We start from the raw sequence: 16171 nt of genomic DNA, 5'->3' as shown, positions 1-16171 counted from the left end.
GTGATAGTGAGGTCCCCGACGTTTGTGATGACATTTTGTCAGTCTGGGATAGTCACTACCAACCTACAAATTCACCTGTGTGGCTTCATGTGCTCGGAGAACTGGCACATGCATTTCCCTGTGAACAAATATGAGGTTCTAATCCTAAGACAAAATAATTATAACAAAAGCAGAATGCAAGAAAACAGTAAAGATTTAGGAATACGTTAGCAGAGACTTAAAGCCAGAACAACAGTAAGTGTTTGCAATAAGCTAATATAATGCTTGGCTTCATATCAAGAAGCATAAATAACAGACGTCCTAAGGTTATACTTTAACTTTATATATCTTTGGTTAGACCTCAGATTATGCTGCGCAGTTATGGTCCCCATATTACACGATGAACATAATTGCGCTCGAAAATATGTAGAAAAAGATGAAGGACTTCATACCATGTATCAGAAAATTTCCTGCAGTGATAATCTGAAGGCACTGAACTTGCTCTCTGGAAAGACGAAAAATTAGAGGAAAAATGGGAAGCAGGAATAAACGGAGGATATAAATAACGTGCTGAAAATATGTAACTAAGACAAGACTCGCAACAGTGGATTAAAGTTGGAGAAATTCAGGTTAAGCAAAGTTGTAGAGGAGTACTGGTTTAGCAAGGTTGTAGAGTAGTACTGGTTTAGTAGGGTTGTAGAGGAGTACTGGTTTAGCAGGGTTGTAGAGGAGTACTGGTTTAGCAAGGTTGTAGAGGAGTACTGGTTTAGCAAGGTTGTAGAGTAGTACTGGTTTAGTAGGGTTGTAGAGGAGTACTGGTTTAGCAGGGTTGTAGAGGAGTACTGGTTTAGCAAGGTTGTAGAGGAGTACTGGTTTAGCAAGGTTGTAGAGTAGTACTGGTTTAGTAGGGTTGTAGAGGAGTACTGGTTTAGCAGGGTTGTAGAGGAGTACTGGTTTAGCAAGGTTGTAGAGGAGTACTGGTTTAGCAGGGTTGTAGAGGAGTACTGGTTTAGCAAGGTTGTAGAGGAGTACTGGTTCAGCAGGGTTGTAGAGTAGTACTGGTTTAGCAGGGTTGTAGAGGAGTACTGGTTTAACAGGGTTGTAGAGGAGTACTGGTTTAGCAGGGTTGTAGAGGAGTACTGGTTTAGCAGGGTTGTAGAAGAGTACTGGTTTAGCAGGGTTGTAGATGAATACTAGTTTAGTAGGGTTGTATAGGAGTACTGGTTTAGCAGGCTTGTAGAGGAATACTAGTTTAGTAGGGTTGTATAGGAGTACTGGTTTAGCAGGCTTGTAGAGGAATACTAGTTTAGTAGGGTTGTATAGGAGTACTGGTTTAGCAGGCTTGTAGAGGAATACTAGTTTAGTAGGGTTGTAGAGGAGTAAACTTCAGGTAGTGTCACCGAGGCGAAAACTTTGAGTAGGTTTAAATAAGTTTGACGGGTACGTGAGTGGGTGGGGGCGAGCATGGACCAGTAGGCCTACCTCATTGTTTTTCCATTCTGATGTATTTTATCCTTTTTCCTCTCCTCTTCCTACTATTCTGCTCCTTTCTCTCCTCCGCCTCCTGTTCTGCTCCTTTCTCTACTCCGCGTTCTGTTCTATCCGCCTTCTGTTTTCCTCTCCGCGTTCTGTTCTCTCCACCTTCTATGCTCGTCGCTCCCTCTTCTACTTCCCCCCATCTCTTCTCCCTCCTACTCCAACATGACGTCAGGGCTCACCCTCGCTTCTCTAAAGCAAAAATGTAATCAGTGTTCGTGAGGTTTGAGACTTGTCTCCTGGCGCTTCCTCTCACCCGTCATAACTTTTAGTCTGGAAATTGTGTACGAGTTTCATTCATTGTGTTCTTGAGCACTGTAGAATATTCTTCTAAGAGTAATGAGAAGGAACATTGTGGTCTTGTACACTGCAGATTGTTCTTCTAGCAGTGATGGAAGTGAACATTTATACTCGGGTACGGCTGTGTAGATAAGACGGTGTAGTAATAGGGTCGATAACCACCTGTACAGGGAGATAACGAAGCAGGTAACATTAATCAGTGTACCTGTTGTCGCCGGCGGGAGAAGCCTAGCAGAACGATACAAGTGTTCAGTATTCCATTATAGAGTAGTTTAAATTGAGAGAGCCAGGGTCACGCAGACCAGACAGGTCACTCAGAAGAATCTCGATGGCTTTCATAACTGTGTGAGACGAGTTCAGTGAAATGTTGATGCTAGACGCTTGTCATTCAGCAATGTGTGGGTCGCAGTAGTGGGCCAGAGTGATGCTTCACACTGGTGGACATCACACTTGTAAGACTGGCCAAGACGCACTTCCACACTAGGAGACAAAACGTTCACGTCGGGTGAGAAAAAGAAGTGTGAGCGAGTGTGCTCACCTGCTGTATATAAGTATTCATTCATGTCCTATACTTTCTCATAGTGTCACTGGCGAGTTTCATATATCACATGGGATCTCCATGCATCTCTGGGGATCCCCATGTATCTCTGGGGATCCCCATGTATCTCTGGAGATCTCCATGTATCTCTGGGGATCTCCATGTATCCATGCATCTCTGGGGATCTCCATGCATCTCTGGGGATCTCCATGCATCTATGAGGACCTCCAAGCATCTCTGGGGATCTCCATGCATCTCTGGGGATCTCCATGCGTCTCTAGGCATCTCCATGCATCTCTGGGGAACTCCATGCATCTCTGGGGACCTCCATACATCTCTGTGGATCTCATGTATCACTTTTGACCTCCATGCATCACTGGGGATCTCCCTGCATCTCTGGGGATCTCCATGCATCACTGGGAATCTCCTTGTATGACTGGGAACCTTCATGTATCACTGGAGACCTACATGCGTCAATAGAACCCTCCATGTATCACTGGGGACCTCCATGTATCACTGGGGGATCTCCATATATCACTGGGGACCTCCATGTATCACTGGGGGATCTCCATGTATCACTGGGGGATCTCCATGTATCACTGGGGGATTTCCATGTATCACTTGGGGACCTCCATACATCTCTGGGGATCTCCATGCATCACTGGGGGATCTCCATTATGTATGACTGGGGAGCTCCAAGTATCACTGGGGGATCTTAATGAATCCTAACATAAAAAAGAAGGAACACTGCCTCGCATGGGCCAGTAGGCCCATGTGAGGCAGGTCCAATTCTCCTACCGGCTTAAGCTAAAGCCCTAGCCTAGTCAGGTCAGGTCACATTCACTTAAGGAAGGAGCACGGCATCTGACCTAGTAGCACAAATTAGTCAGGTCCAACTCACACCCACCCACACCCACTCATGTATTTATCTAACCTATTTTTAAAACTACACAACGTCTTAGCTTCTATGACGGTACTCGGGAGTTTGTTCCACTCATCAACAACTCTATTACCAAGCCAGTGCTTTCCTATATCCTTCCTGAATCTGAATTTTTCCAACTTAAAACCATTGCTGCGAGTCCTGTCTAGGCTAGATATTTACATCCCCTTTATTTATTCCTCTTTCCATTTATACACCTCAGTCATATCCCTCCCTAATTCTACGCCTTTCTAGAGAGTGTAGATTCAGGGCCCTCAGTCTATCCTCATAGGGAAGATTTCTGATACATGGGGTCAACTTTATCCTCGTTTGTACGTTTCCCAGTACATCTATATCCATTCTGTAATACGGTGACCAGAACTGTGCAGCATAATCTAAATGAGGCCTAACCAAAGATATATAGAGTTGAACAACCTGAGGACTTCTATTATTTATACTTCTTGATATGAAGCCGAGGATTCTGTTAGCTTTATTGCGAACACTTATGCACTGTTGTCTTGGTTTCAAATCTGCTAACCAGAACTCCTAAATCCTTTTCGCAATCAGTAATATTAAGATCTACATTTAGTTTATATGTGGCATGGTTATTTTCCTGTCCAACATTTAGAACTTTGCATTTGTCTGTGTTAAACTGCATCTGCCACTTCTCCGACCATTGCATCAGTCTATTCAAATCATCCTGGAGTGCTCTAGTGTCCTCATTAGAATGGGGGATCTCCATGTATCACTGGGGAACCTCCATGTATCACTGGGGAACCTCCATGCATCGCTGGGGAACCTCCATGCATCGCTGGGGAACCTCCATGCATCACTGGGGATCCCCTTGCATCTCTGGGGGCCTCCGTGTATCACTGGGGGATCTCATGTATCACTAGGGGATCCCCATGCTGCCGATGTGTACTCAGTGACTGGCTAAAAACGCGCCTTGTATTAGGCGCGTTATGAACCTTGTTGAAAACCGTGGTGGAATCCGCCAGGCTGGACACACACCTGCCGTTCATGTACGCTTCATATGCACTTCCGGCAGTGTTCGGTGTGATACGCATTACTGTATTGTTCGGTGTGATATGCATTACTGTATTGTTCAGTGTGATGCGCATTACTGTATTGTTCGGTGTGATACGCATTACTGTATTGTTCGGTGTGATATGCATTACTGTATTGTTCAGTGTGATATGCATTACTGTATTGTTCGGTGTGATACGCATTACTGTATTGTTCGGTGTGATATGCATTACTGTATCTTTTTTGATTGTTTGAATTGAATTTATGGAGCCACTTGCTTGTCCATTCTTGGAACCTCTTGAATCGTCTTATTCCGTTTTCGTCTATAACCTCTCTTATTCTTCTCATTGTCGAAAAGTAGAAACAAATAATTCAGTTCCATCTGGCAGATCATTTTACGTTTAGCAGAAACAATAGCCCTAGTACAGATGATGAGGGCATAAAGAGCGACATCAGCAAGTTTGCCGATGACACCAAAATAGGCCGTCGAATTCATTCTGACGAGGACATTAGAGCACTCCAGGAAGATTTGAATAGACTGATGCAGTGGTCGGAGAAGTGGCAGATGCAGTTTTAATATAGACAAATGCAAAGTTCTAAATGTTGGACAGGACAATAACCATGCCACATATAAACTAAATAATGTAGATCTTAATATTACGGATTGCGAAAAAGATTTAGGAGTTCTGGTTAGCAGTAATCTAAAACCAAGACAACAGTGCATAAGTATTCCCAATAAAGCGAATAGAATCCTTGGCTTCATATCGAGAAGCATAAATAATAGGAGTCCTCAGGTTGTTCTTCAACTCTATATATCCTTGGTTAGGCCTCATTTAGATTATGCTGCTCAGTTTTGGTCACCGTATTACAGAATGGATATAAATGCTCTGGAAAATGTACAAAGGAGGATGACAAAGTTGATCCCATGTATCAGAAACCTTCCCTATGAGGATAGACTAAGGGCCCTGAATCTGCACTCTCTAGAAAGACGTAGAATTAGGGGGGATATGATTGAGGTGTATAAATGGAAGACAGGAATAAATAAAGGGGATGTAAATAGTGTGCTGAAAATATCTAGCCTAGACAGGACTCGCAGCAATGGTTTTAAGTTGGAAAAATTCAGATTCAGGAAGGATATAGGAAAGCACTGGTTTGGTAATAGAGTTGTGGATGAGTGGAACAAACTCCCAAGTACAGTTACAGAGGCCAGAACGTTGTGTAGCTTTAAAAATAGGTTGGCTAAATACATGAGTGGATGTGGGTGGGTGAGTTGGACCTGATAGCTTGTGCTACTAGGTCAGTTGTCGTGTTCCTTAAGTGAATGTGTCCTGCCCTGACTAGGTTGGGTGCATTGGCTTAAGCCGGTAGGAGACTTGGACCTGCCTCGCATGGGCCAGTAGGCCTGCTGCAGTGTTCCTTCGTTCTTATGTTCTTGAGGAACAGCACTTGTTACGCTCATCCTGAAGCCTCGTCTCGTACTGTCGCTAATCTTCAAGCATTCTTCAGTCAGCTAGAGATTTTTTTTTCGTTTTATCCTCGTGTCAGTCTTTTTGCCAGGCTTGTTTATGTTTTGGGTGTTTTATGTCGTGATCATGTCTTGTTTTTGAGGGTCGTCATCCTCAGCTGTAATCTCCCTAAATATTGTTTCTCTGCTCCGGTACCAACGTATTCCCAGCCTTTGCGCTCTCGATTTTTTTATAAAGTGCTTCATGTTGAGTGAGTGCTCGATCACGTGTTTATTGTGTTATGAATAATTTTTCATATTTTTAATAACTATATTGTAATTGTGAGCTTAGCGAACTTCTCAAACCTTATTTGAGCTTCCATTTTCCCGACCATTTTTTTCCATTTTTCCGACCAGGTTCTAGTGGGATAAACACAAGGGAAGGGGAGGAGGAGAGTGAAGTCAGTAGGGAAGGGGTAGAGATGCAGCTACCTCACCACTAAATGCACACAAATTGGGTAAGGTCAGATGTGAACAGACATTGAAGAGGGGTCAGGTGTTCCGAGGCCAGATCTGAACAGTGATATCAGGTAGGGTTCAGGCGAAGATTTTGAACCTATTGAAAACCTAGCTCTCATTACAGGGACAAATTTAATTGGCTGTCCTAAGACTAAATAACATTAGAATCAAACTGTGATGGTACTACTCTTCGGAAATGTATATATGAAGTCTGCTAAAATAAATTATGTACATACGATCACCCAAAAAAACTACACAATTCACTAACCTAAGATAATGACTCTAACTCTTCAATAAAAGCAAATATAACTTCACTTGTTTCCTGTTAAGTGATAGTTGTTGCGGGAGTCACCGCCGCCGCCACTTAGTTTCTCACCAAGCCTCATAAATTTGAAAGGAAATTTTACAGAAATTATAACTGCTAAGAAACACATGGTAAGGTAAAGTGTATACTGAATGGAAGAAGTTTGTAAGATTTACCCATCACCTGGCTCATTCACGAGATAGGACACATCAGCAGTCTTGCCAGAATGCAGATATCTGAGCAGGCGTCCGTTTCACACACAAAAAAAATACGCACTTAAAAGAGCAATCTTATGACGTTTAGGTACTTCCTTGAACCATTGTCAAATCACAACTGGGGCGAGAAATGTAGGAAAGGCCAGAGGACAATACGGTAAAGTACGGGGAAGAAGGTGGTGATAGCTCTTGTGCAAACTTTATCTTGTCTTTGCTGAGATATATATCTTCATATAAAAATCCATTTTTTATTGTGTGTGATAGTCCTGAGAGATGGTAATTCCAGCTCTGCTGGAAGGTAAACTTTGAAGCTGCCGTAGCTGATGAACCTTTGATGGAATACTTGACGATATCCTCACTGATTTACTGAAATCTCCCAGATTAGACTGGCAGATTTCAACACCTTGTTTGAGTACCATCCTGTGTGATGGAATATGACGGAAACATAGCTTTTGCTTCCACTGTTCAGCAGCACATTGCTGATGTATCCAATTTTATCATAAAAAATACATGAACCACACGTAATATCTCTGCATAATGTAATCCCTATGGTGGTTAGATAACATGCGTGTTTCTTCAGCCTAAGCCAAATTATTGATAATTAAAAAAAAAAAACTAACATAATAGAGACTACATGAGCTCAGATTCGAAGTTGGATGACAACAACTACATTGGTTTCTGAACTGGATAAATAGTTAAGATTTGTTGGTCAGTAAAACCATAATTCATGTGACCTCACCTTACCTTTGCTGTCGCCTCTCCATCCTCCTCATTTGTCCATGTAGCACTGGGGGATCTCCATACATCTCTGTGGATCTCCAGGCATAACTAAGAACCTCTATGTATCACTGGGGGATCTCCATGTATCATAACATAAGAAAGGAGGAGCACTACCTCGCATGGGCCAGTAGGCCCATGCGAGGCAGGTCCAATTCTACCGGCTTAAGCCAACGGCCTAGCCTTGTTAGGTCAGGTCACATTCACTTAAGTAAGGAGCACGGCATCTGACCTAGTAGCACAAATTAGTCGGGTCTAACTCACACCCAGCCACACGAACTCCTGTATTTATCTAACCTATTTTTAAAACTACACAACGTCTTAGCTTCTATGACGGTATTCAGGAGTTTGTTCCACTCATCCACAACTCTATTACCAAACCAGTGCTTTCCTATATCCTTCCTGAATCTGAATTTTTTCAACTTAAGGTCATTGCTGCGAGTCCTGTCTAGGCTAGATATTTACATCCCCTTTATTTATTCCTGTTTCCATTTATACACCTCAGTCAAATCTCCCTAATTCTACGCCTTTCTAGAGAGTGCAGATTCAGGGCCCTCAGTCTTTCCTCATAGGGAAGATTTCTGATACATGGGATCAACTTTGTTATCCTCCTATGTACGTTTTCCAGTGCATCCATATCCATTCTGTCTTCTGCAGCGGCGGGTTTCGTCCCGAAGTTTTTTGTCTCGTGAGGAGAGGGGAGGTTGTACTTTTTTTTTTTATCCCTTACACCCCCCCCCTCCCCGAATTATCGTGGGCCTCTTCTGTTCTCTTGTTATTTCACTCTATCACTTTGTGTAATTCTTTCACTACTGTTACTGCTCTCTACTATTGCTAATGCTAATTTTATCATTACCACTACTGCTGCTACTTCGTCATTATTAGTAATATTACCGCCATTGCTGCCGCTGCTGCCGGTCTATCACCCCTGCCTTTGGTTCCTTCCCTTCTCCGACTGCTTTTGGCCTCTGCCTCTTGTTTAATTGTGATTTGACAGTGGTCCAGGATGGACTGAAACTTCATCTTAAGGCTCCTCTCCTAATTGTGGGATTTTGGTTTATAATATTTTTATATAGTTATAAAAGTTTAATAGATACATTGTTGTATGCATACATTATTAGTGACTTCCATTGGGCGTATTGTGTGCGTGAAATGTACACAGTACACAGCATGTTGACGCGAGTTTAAATTAAAAATGTGATAATTTTGTTATTACTACTATTAAGATTAAGATTTTACCACCGAAGTGGCTAGTTTTTTGTGCACCCCACATCCATCCTGTGGACGGTAGCGCAAGAACATATGGATACACAAAAGCCCTAGGAACGAGACCCCAAAAGGGTTAACAGGTGTACATATGGATTTATATCTACATATCTATAGTTCACTTATCTGTTACAAGCAACTTTAGGAAATTTGCTTAGTATATCTGGTATCTTATTTTCATTAATAAGATATCTTGACATGTCACATTGGTTATTATGCTGTCTATCTCTGTGTTCCTCAGTAAGTGAACAATTAAGCACAGTGTTCAAGACAAGTGACCATATGCCTGATCACATAATTTGCATTTAGTTTGATCATCATCTGTGTGTCTCCCAAACTGCCAGAAGTACTTGTAACCAAGCCTAAGCCTGGCCACTACAACATCAGTCTGTTCATATTGCACGTTGCTCCATAAACATATTTATCTACGTTCATGTTATCATAGTGGGTTATATGACTTAAGAAATCGTAATGACACGATTGCAAATAAACCATACCCCCGGCCGGGATTGAACCCGCGGTCATAGTCTCAAAACTCCAGCCCGTCGCGTTAGCCACTAGACCAGCTAGCCACAATAAGATTCATCCAACTAGGTATATTTGCATCCAACTATTTGCAATCGTGTCATTACGATTTCTTAAGTCATGTTGACGGCAGTGAAGGGACTTGAGCTAGAGTTCGTCACGGCCACGCTAGCTGGAGATTCGTCTGTAAAAACTTGCATTTGTGGTCACAGAGGTGCCTGTGCTAACTTTCCTATGGTGTAGAAATATACCTAGTTGGATGAATCTTATTGTGGCTAGCTGGTCTAGTGGCTAACGCGACGGGCTGGAGTTTTGAGACTCTATGACCGCGGGTTCAATCCCGGCCGGGGGTATGGTTTATAGTGGGTTATAGATCTACTCGGGCTTCTAACTGCGTTCCTATAACAATCATTTTCATTATTTACTTCTCTCCTAATATTATTCCTAACGCTAGACAGATAACTTCTGGGTACTCTTCTTTGCTAACATATCAACTTTACCATGAATGAGTAATCCAATGTGTGATGGGATCCATAGCAATTGTACATTAATTCCTTTATCCCTGATTTTTGAGTATCTATACCTGGCTTCTCCAATGAGCATGTTGCTGGAGTCATTATAAGAGTTAAGAGCATTCAGTGATGACATAGAACAGTAATGATAATAGAGTCAAGCTCAGTGACATAAGTTAGCTTTAGCGCCATTAGGATTGCATAAAACTCAGTTTGCAATGTAGATGCCCAGTTGTTAATTCTTATGCCTAGTTCAACAAGTTTATTATCGTTCCTAACTAGGGAGGTGGCAACAAGAGCAGATGCAGCCCTGCCAGAAGACTCCTGTTTAGATCCATCAGTGTATGTAACTTGTAATAACTTATTACTATCAGCTAGGCGACAAATGTCTTCTTGAGCAGTTGCTTTGACAAGTGATTTAAGGAAGGGATTACTAGCAGTGAGCTTCTTGGGAGGGACTTGCAGGTATGTGATATTAAATGAACACATCTTCCATGGAGGGGTGAAATGCTCTTGTTGTCTACAGTGATACAGTTCATGCAGGTTATAAAACTTAATGCAGTTGCATGTTTTCACAATCCATTTAGATCTGTGTGTATTAACTTCGAGACAGTAAGATTCATTGTGAGTGTCTGGTTCATTTCTTAACATTCTAATACCGAGTACAGTGATAATCTCAACAATCCTATCACTGACACTAGAAATACCAAGCTCCTTCCTCATATTAAGAACCTTTGTAGATTTGGGACAGGCAAGAATAATTCTGACAGCTTCATTTTGCAATAACTCCAAGGGTCGATGAGAACTTTCTCTAGCTAATATCAACATGGGAGCAGCATAATCAATTAAGGACCTAACATAGGCTATGTACATCATTCTCACGATTCTCACATTAGCACCATAGTTAGGGTTGTAGCCAGCAACAGCTTTGAGAGCATTTAGTTTATCTTTGCATTTCTTATTTAGTTGTGGTACAGTGGATTTGTTAAAGGGTACATCTACACCAAGATAGCTATAAGTTTTAACGTAGCTAATGTTTTCACCCTGCAAATAGATGGGTGGGGGGATGTCGTTTGCTTGTTAATATCTGTTTTAGAGGAAGATATTATGAGGCCTACTCAAATTCAAATTCAAATTCAAAGTTTATTCTCTATAAGGATTACAATGCTGAGTTTACAGAATTTGGTTATTGTGTGGTTTACATGTAGTAAAATAATGATTACAGAGTATACCACTAGAACACCTAGCATGGCTAGGCATTTCGGGCAGACTTAGTTTAATTCTTAATTTTAAAATATTACAAATTATGAGGTAAGTTGGTATTATGGCTAAGTGACTAAATACTAGTTTGTGAGTTTAGCAATGTGAATGCTTTTGTTTTGGCACAGTACATAGTTTCAGTATTGGAGTATCACAGGATTCATTATTTTAAGATTGAGATTAATATTTCTGTTTATGGTCAAATGGGTGAGTGAGTGTAAGTGTGAACCACCAGGCGATATTCGTGTAGTTAGTTGACGGGGTGTATCAGGGAGATAAGATGTTTTCTAATGGTAATTTTGAAGGTGATGAATGTGTGTGCAGTTCTAGAGTTCTCAGGTAGGGTGTTCCAGATTTTAGGGCCTTTGACATACATTGAATTTTTGTAAAGGTTTAGTCGGACACGGGGAATGTCGTAGAGATGTTTGTGTCTGGTGTTATGCCTGTGGGTTCTGTCACAACTATCAAGAAAGCATTTTACAAATTGCTTGAACTTCATTAAGAATGGTACTCATCTTATGACCTGTTGTGTGGATCGTGATGTCATCAGCATAGCGTATAGCTATATGTTTAGGTGAGGCAGGTAGAGCACTACTACTATTAAGAGCGTGAGAAAGCACAATTATTGGTGACCCGGTGGCCTGGTGGCTAAAGCTCCCGCTTCATACACGGAGGGCCCGGGTTCGATTCCCGGCGGGTGGAAACATTTCGACACGTTTCCTTACACCTGTTGTCCTGTTCACCTAGCAGCAAATAGGTACCTGGGTGTTAGTCGACTGGTGTGGGTCGCATCCTGGGGGACAAGATTAAGGACCCCAATGGAAATAAGTTAGACAGTCCTCGATGACGCACTGACTTTCTTGGGTTATCCTGGGTGGCTAACCCTCCGGGGTTAAAAATCCGAACGAAATCTTATCTTATCTTACTTCAGCTGGGACTGTGCCTTCACAGAAAACGGTGTACCAAAGTTGCTTCAAATTAAGGTAAACTAAATTATAATAATAATAATATCTTTATTTTACTACAAGTATGTACATGTACAGGGTATACAGTCCTAGCTGATAACAATGACATACTACTATATAGAAAGTCCCTTGTTATGCTCTGCATTTCGGGCAAATTAGGTTAGTGTCCCAGGATGCGACCCACACCAGTCGACTAACACCCAGGTACCCATTTTACTGATGGGGAACATAGACAACAGGTGGAAAGAAACACGTCCAATGTTTCTACTCTGGCTAGGAATCGAACCCAGGCCCTCGCCGTGTGAAGCGAGAGCGTTAACCACCAGGCCACCAGAGCCTAATTAGATTTTTTTTTCACCAGTTAAGATAAGATTTCGTTCGGATTTTTAACCCCGGAGGGTTAGCCACCCAGGATAACCCAAGAAAGTCAGTGCGTCATCGAGGACTGTCTAACTTATTTCCATTGGGGTCCTCAATCTTGTCCCCCAGGATGCGACCCACACCAGTCGACTAACACCCAGGTACCTATTTGCTGCTAGGTGAACAGGACAACAGGTGTAAGGAAGCGTGTCGAAATGTTTTCACCCGCCGGGAATCGAACCCGGGCCCTCCGTGTGTGAAGCGGGAGCTTCACACACATAATAAAGTTATTCAAATTTAGGTGAATTATAATACATAGTTACACTTGTCATTTACCTAGAATAATCCCAAAAAATCAAAGTGACATATTTCCATTGATTCAGGTTTCCTTTTTTGGTATGTCTTTTGGAAACGTGAAGCCAAAGCCAAGACTGCGTCCACATGATCACCCACCCACTTAATGGCCAGACTCAGTAAGTTTTTGTCCTCTGATAGCGCCGTGTTAGGCTAACTATTATAGTTCACTAATAACGCAGTCAGCTTATAATTGAAGGACACAGGTTCGATCTTTCCACAGTTTCATGTTGAGTTTATTTTACCTCTTTAATAGTAAGTGGTGCAACAACTAGAGTAAATTACACTAAATATCAGAACTTGATACTTCAACTTATAATACTTAACAATTTAATCTAGATATACAGATATACAAAAGTGACATTTTTTTATGAACTATCAAAAGATATTACCAAATATTGTTACATGTACGGTATATACACTGTGTGGATCTCAGTATACTTGTATACATACTTGAGAGTTTAACACATGATATATATAATAAAGTGTCTCCGTATTTACAAACAGAGTTTGATTTCTTTTTTAAGAAATTAAAGTATTCTGATAGATGATGAACAGGTGATATGCAGCCTTAATGACCCTAGTATAGTTGATAGCTTTTAAGCCCCATTAGGCAACCAATTTAATGTCTTGGTGGACTGCAATTTGGATGACTTCGTGTAGTTGAAAGTTTTAGAGAACCATGGTGAGTGTATCAACTAATTTGTTAATGATGTCGTAACTGATAACCACTCACATGGTTATCTTTGGTATTTCAAATGACTGATTATTTCCTATCACCCAGTGAAGCTATGACATCATAATTCACTTATCAAGATAATCCTCCGTTTTATAACACCTGTGTCTGATGTTTTATTACAGGATATTTTTCCGGACTGAAGAAAGATGTAGCAGGTTTAGTCGTGCAGAAGCTCTAAAGCAGCAGGGGTCGTAGAGTACCTGGGGAATGGAAGACAACCAGGTTTGGTCCACAGCGGAGGGCATCTTCAGTCTCTTGAATCAAGAGCCCTTCAGTAGCATCAAGACAGCGCTGAAGAATGGCTATGTGGGCCAGGGGGCTGCCAACAGCAACAGCCTGGGTAAATAGGCAATCAGTAGAAAAGATTGTCCCTTGGCCGGGTTAGAGAGTAGAAAAACTTTTCGAAACTGGCCACAGGTATATCACAGAACTGTTTGGCTCGTAAGCCTTCCAGCTTACACTGATTCAGTTCAGCAGGTTACAGGCCGCACTGCAGCAGCCTGCAAAAACACTAAGGTAACAGGTGTATAAAGACTAGTAGCAACAGACTGAATAATTGCCCCAGCTCAGCACTATCAGAGTAGCAGCACTGAAACTCGCCACCAACATATTAAAATATACAGGAGGGGTAACCTTGTGGTTCAAACACTACTGGAACAAGTGTAGAAAGAAGTCTTCAAGAGGAAACTGGGCAGGTATCTTCACCAGGTGCCAGATCAACCACCAGGCTGTGATGGATATGTAGGGCAGCGGGACACCGGCCCGCTGCCCCACATATGCTAGTGCTTGCCTGGTTGAGCAGGCAAACACCAGACGAGCCTGGCCCATGGCCGGGCTCCGGGAGTAAAAAGACTCGGAACTCAGCAAAGGTATATCGAAGGTAAAGGTAAGACCAGACCAGAAACATCAAAGTAGACATTAAAAATTACATAAAAGCGCTGAGGACAAAGGCTTTCGTGTTTCATTTATTTAGAAACCTTCCTTCACTTGGGAATCAGCTCTGGTGATAGTGATATAAAAGCTAATTTGCTGGTGAGAGGCCGGAGGTAAGGTTACAACTGGGCATCCTATCCACTGTTGAAACCATCATGCTGTAGAGTATCAGCCCTTGAAGACGAGAAAACACAGATTCACAGAGATCTGAAAGCACTAGTACTATACTATGATTTGTTACCGTCAGAAAGTTGTGAATGGTCAACATAGAACATCCATTAGATTGCGTAACACACGTACACCCAGATAACCTCATTATCCACTCTAAATTTGCCAACACTCTGTAGCAGTCTCTCTCTCTCCCCATCTCATTCTCATCTCTCTCCATACCTCTTCCTCTCCCTAGATGAATTTGGAATTTTATATAAATTTAGAAATGGTCGCTAATTAAGGTAGCTGACCGTTGAATAGCATATGATTGTATTCTTGTATGGCGTGTTACATACTCTTGTATTTATCTTGTATTGCATGTTTTATATCATTCTGTTGTGTGTTATGATATTGTATTTATGACGTATCGGATATTATGTACTGTTGTATGCTTGTATTGCATATTAAGCATCATTGTATTTGTTTTACATTCTTGTATGGTGTGAGTAACGTGATTGTTTGTTTACAGGAGAGGCGGGGAAGGTGAAGCAGGGAGCTACCAAGAACTACTGGGAGTCCCACATGTTGGCCAAGATGGACGACGCTGGCTGGGAGAGTGTGGCCAACGTCCGCTTCCAGCCCCTACCAGGGGCCACGCCTGTCCACGTCCAGGTGGGTCACACCTGGACGTCACACCCTCTTTCCCCTCCCCAGCAGCTGGTGTCAGCTGCTGGGGAGGGGAAAGAGGGGGTGGTAAGGGAGGGGTACTGTGTAGGGAGAGGGGGAGGAAAGAATAGAGAGGGGTGGGAAGTGAGAGAAACATTGGGGGGATATAAAAAGGAAGACATAGGGGAGAGGTAGGTGGAAGGTGAGAGTAGGAAAAGATAAAGTATCTGCACGAGGGAAGATAGACTGGTCCAGGATGAAGTAAAAGAGATAGGGGGAGGGGGGCAGGGATGGTAAATGGAGGAATGAGGAAGAGTGAGGAGAAACAATGTAACGTGGAAATAAGCGTAGTTATTTATTTAGCAAAATTTGATACATCAGCAGGGTGCTGCTGTTGTTCTGTGGTAGTTACATAGTGGTAACAAAAGCTAGCTATGTTTCCCAGTCATATTCCATATGAGTTGGGAGACTTCAGTAAACCAATGAGAATATAGTCAAGTATTCCAGCAAGGGTTCATCATCTACGGCAGCTTCAAAGGTTTCCTTCCAGCAGAGCTGCAGCTATTATCACTTGGGAATTACCATCTCTCAGGATAGTCTGTCCCATATACAGCAATAATGTTATTCTTTTGAAGGTGTCCCGTCATGGCAGAGCGAGAGAAAGAGAAAGTATACGCAGACATATGAAAGAGAGGAAGGGGAATGGGGAGGAGAGGATTGTGGATGTCATAACATATATAAGTAAATACAAACATTACTAGATCATAATATATATATATATATATATATATATATATATATATATATATATATATATATATATATATATATATATATATATATATATATATATATATTAAATTAAATTATGGGGAATCAAATTC

General features: G+C 41.8%; 1 protein-coding gene across 1 annotated transcript in view; it reads left to right on the top strand.

Annotated features, from left to right (window-relative positions):
* The window catches only part of LOC128688252 (meduse), a gene marked incomplete in the record, with an annotated part of 782472 nt that overhangs the window by 649925 nt on the left and 116376 nt on the right, over positions 1 to 16171 (top strand). The window contains 1 exon segment of the mRNA XM_070086555.1: positions 15151 to 15293. Within this exon segment, the coding sequence (XP_069942656.1) occupies positions 15151 to 15293 (143 nt within the window).

This window comes from Cherax quadricarinatus, chromosome 19 (genome assembly GCF_038502225.1).
Source record: "Cherax quadricarinatus isolate ZL_2023a chromosome 19, ASM3850222v1, whole genome shotgun sequence".
NCBI lineage: Eukaryota > Metazoa > Arthropoda > Malacostraca > Decapoda > Parastacidae > Cherax > Cherax quadricarinatus.
Note: the sequence above shows the minus strand (reverse complement) of the source record. Positions and strands in the feature narration are given on the sequence as shown.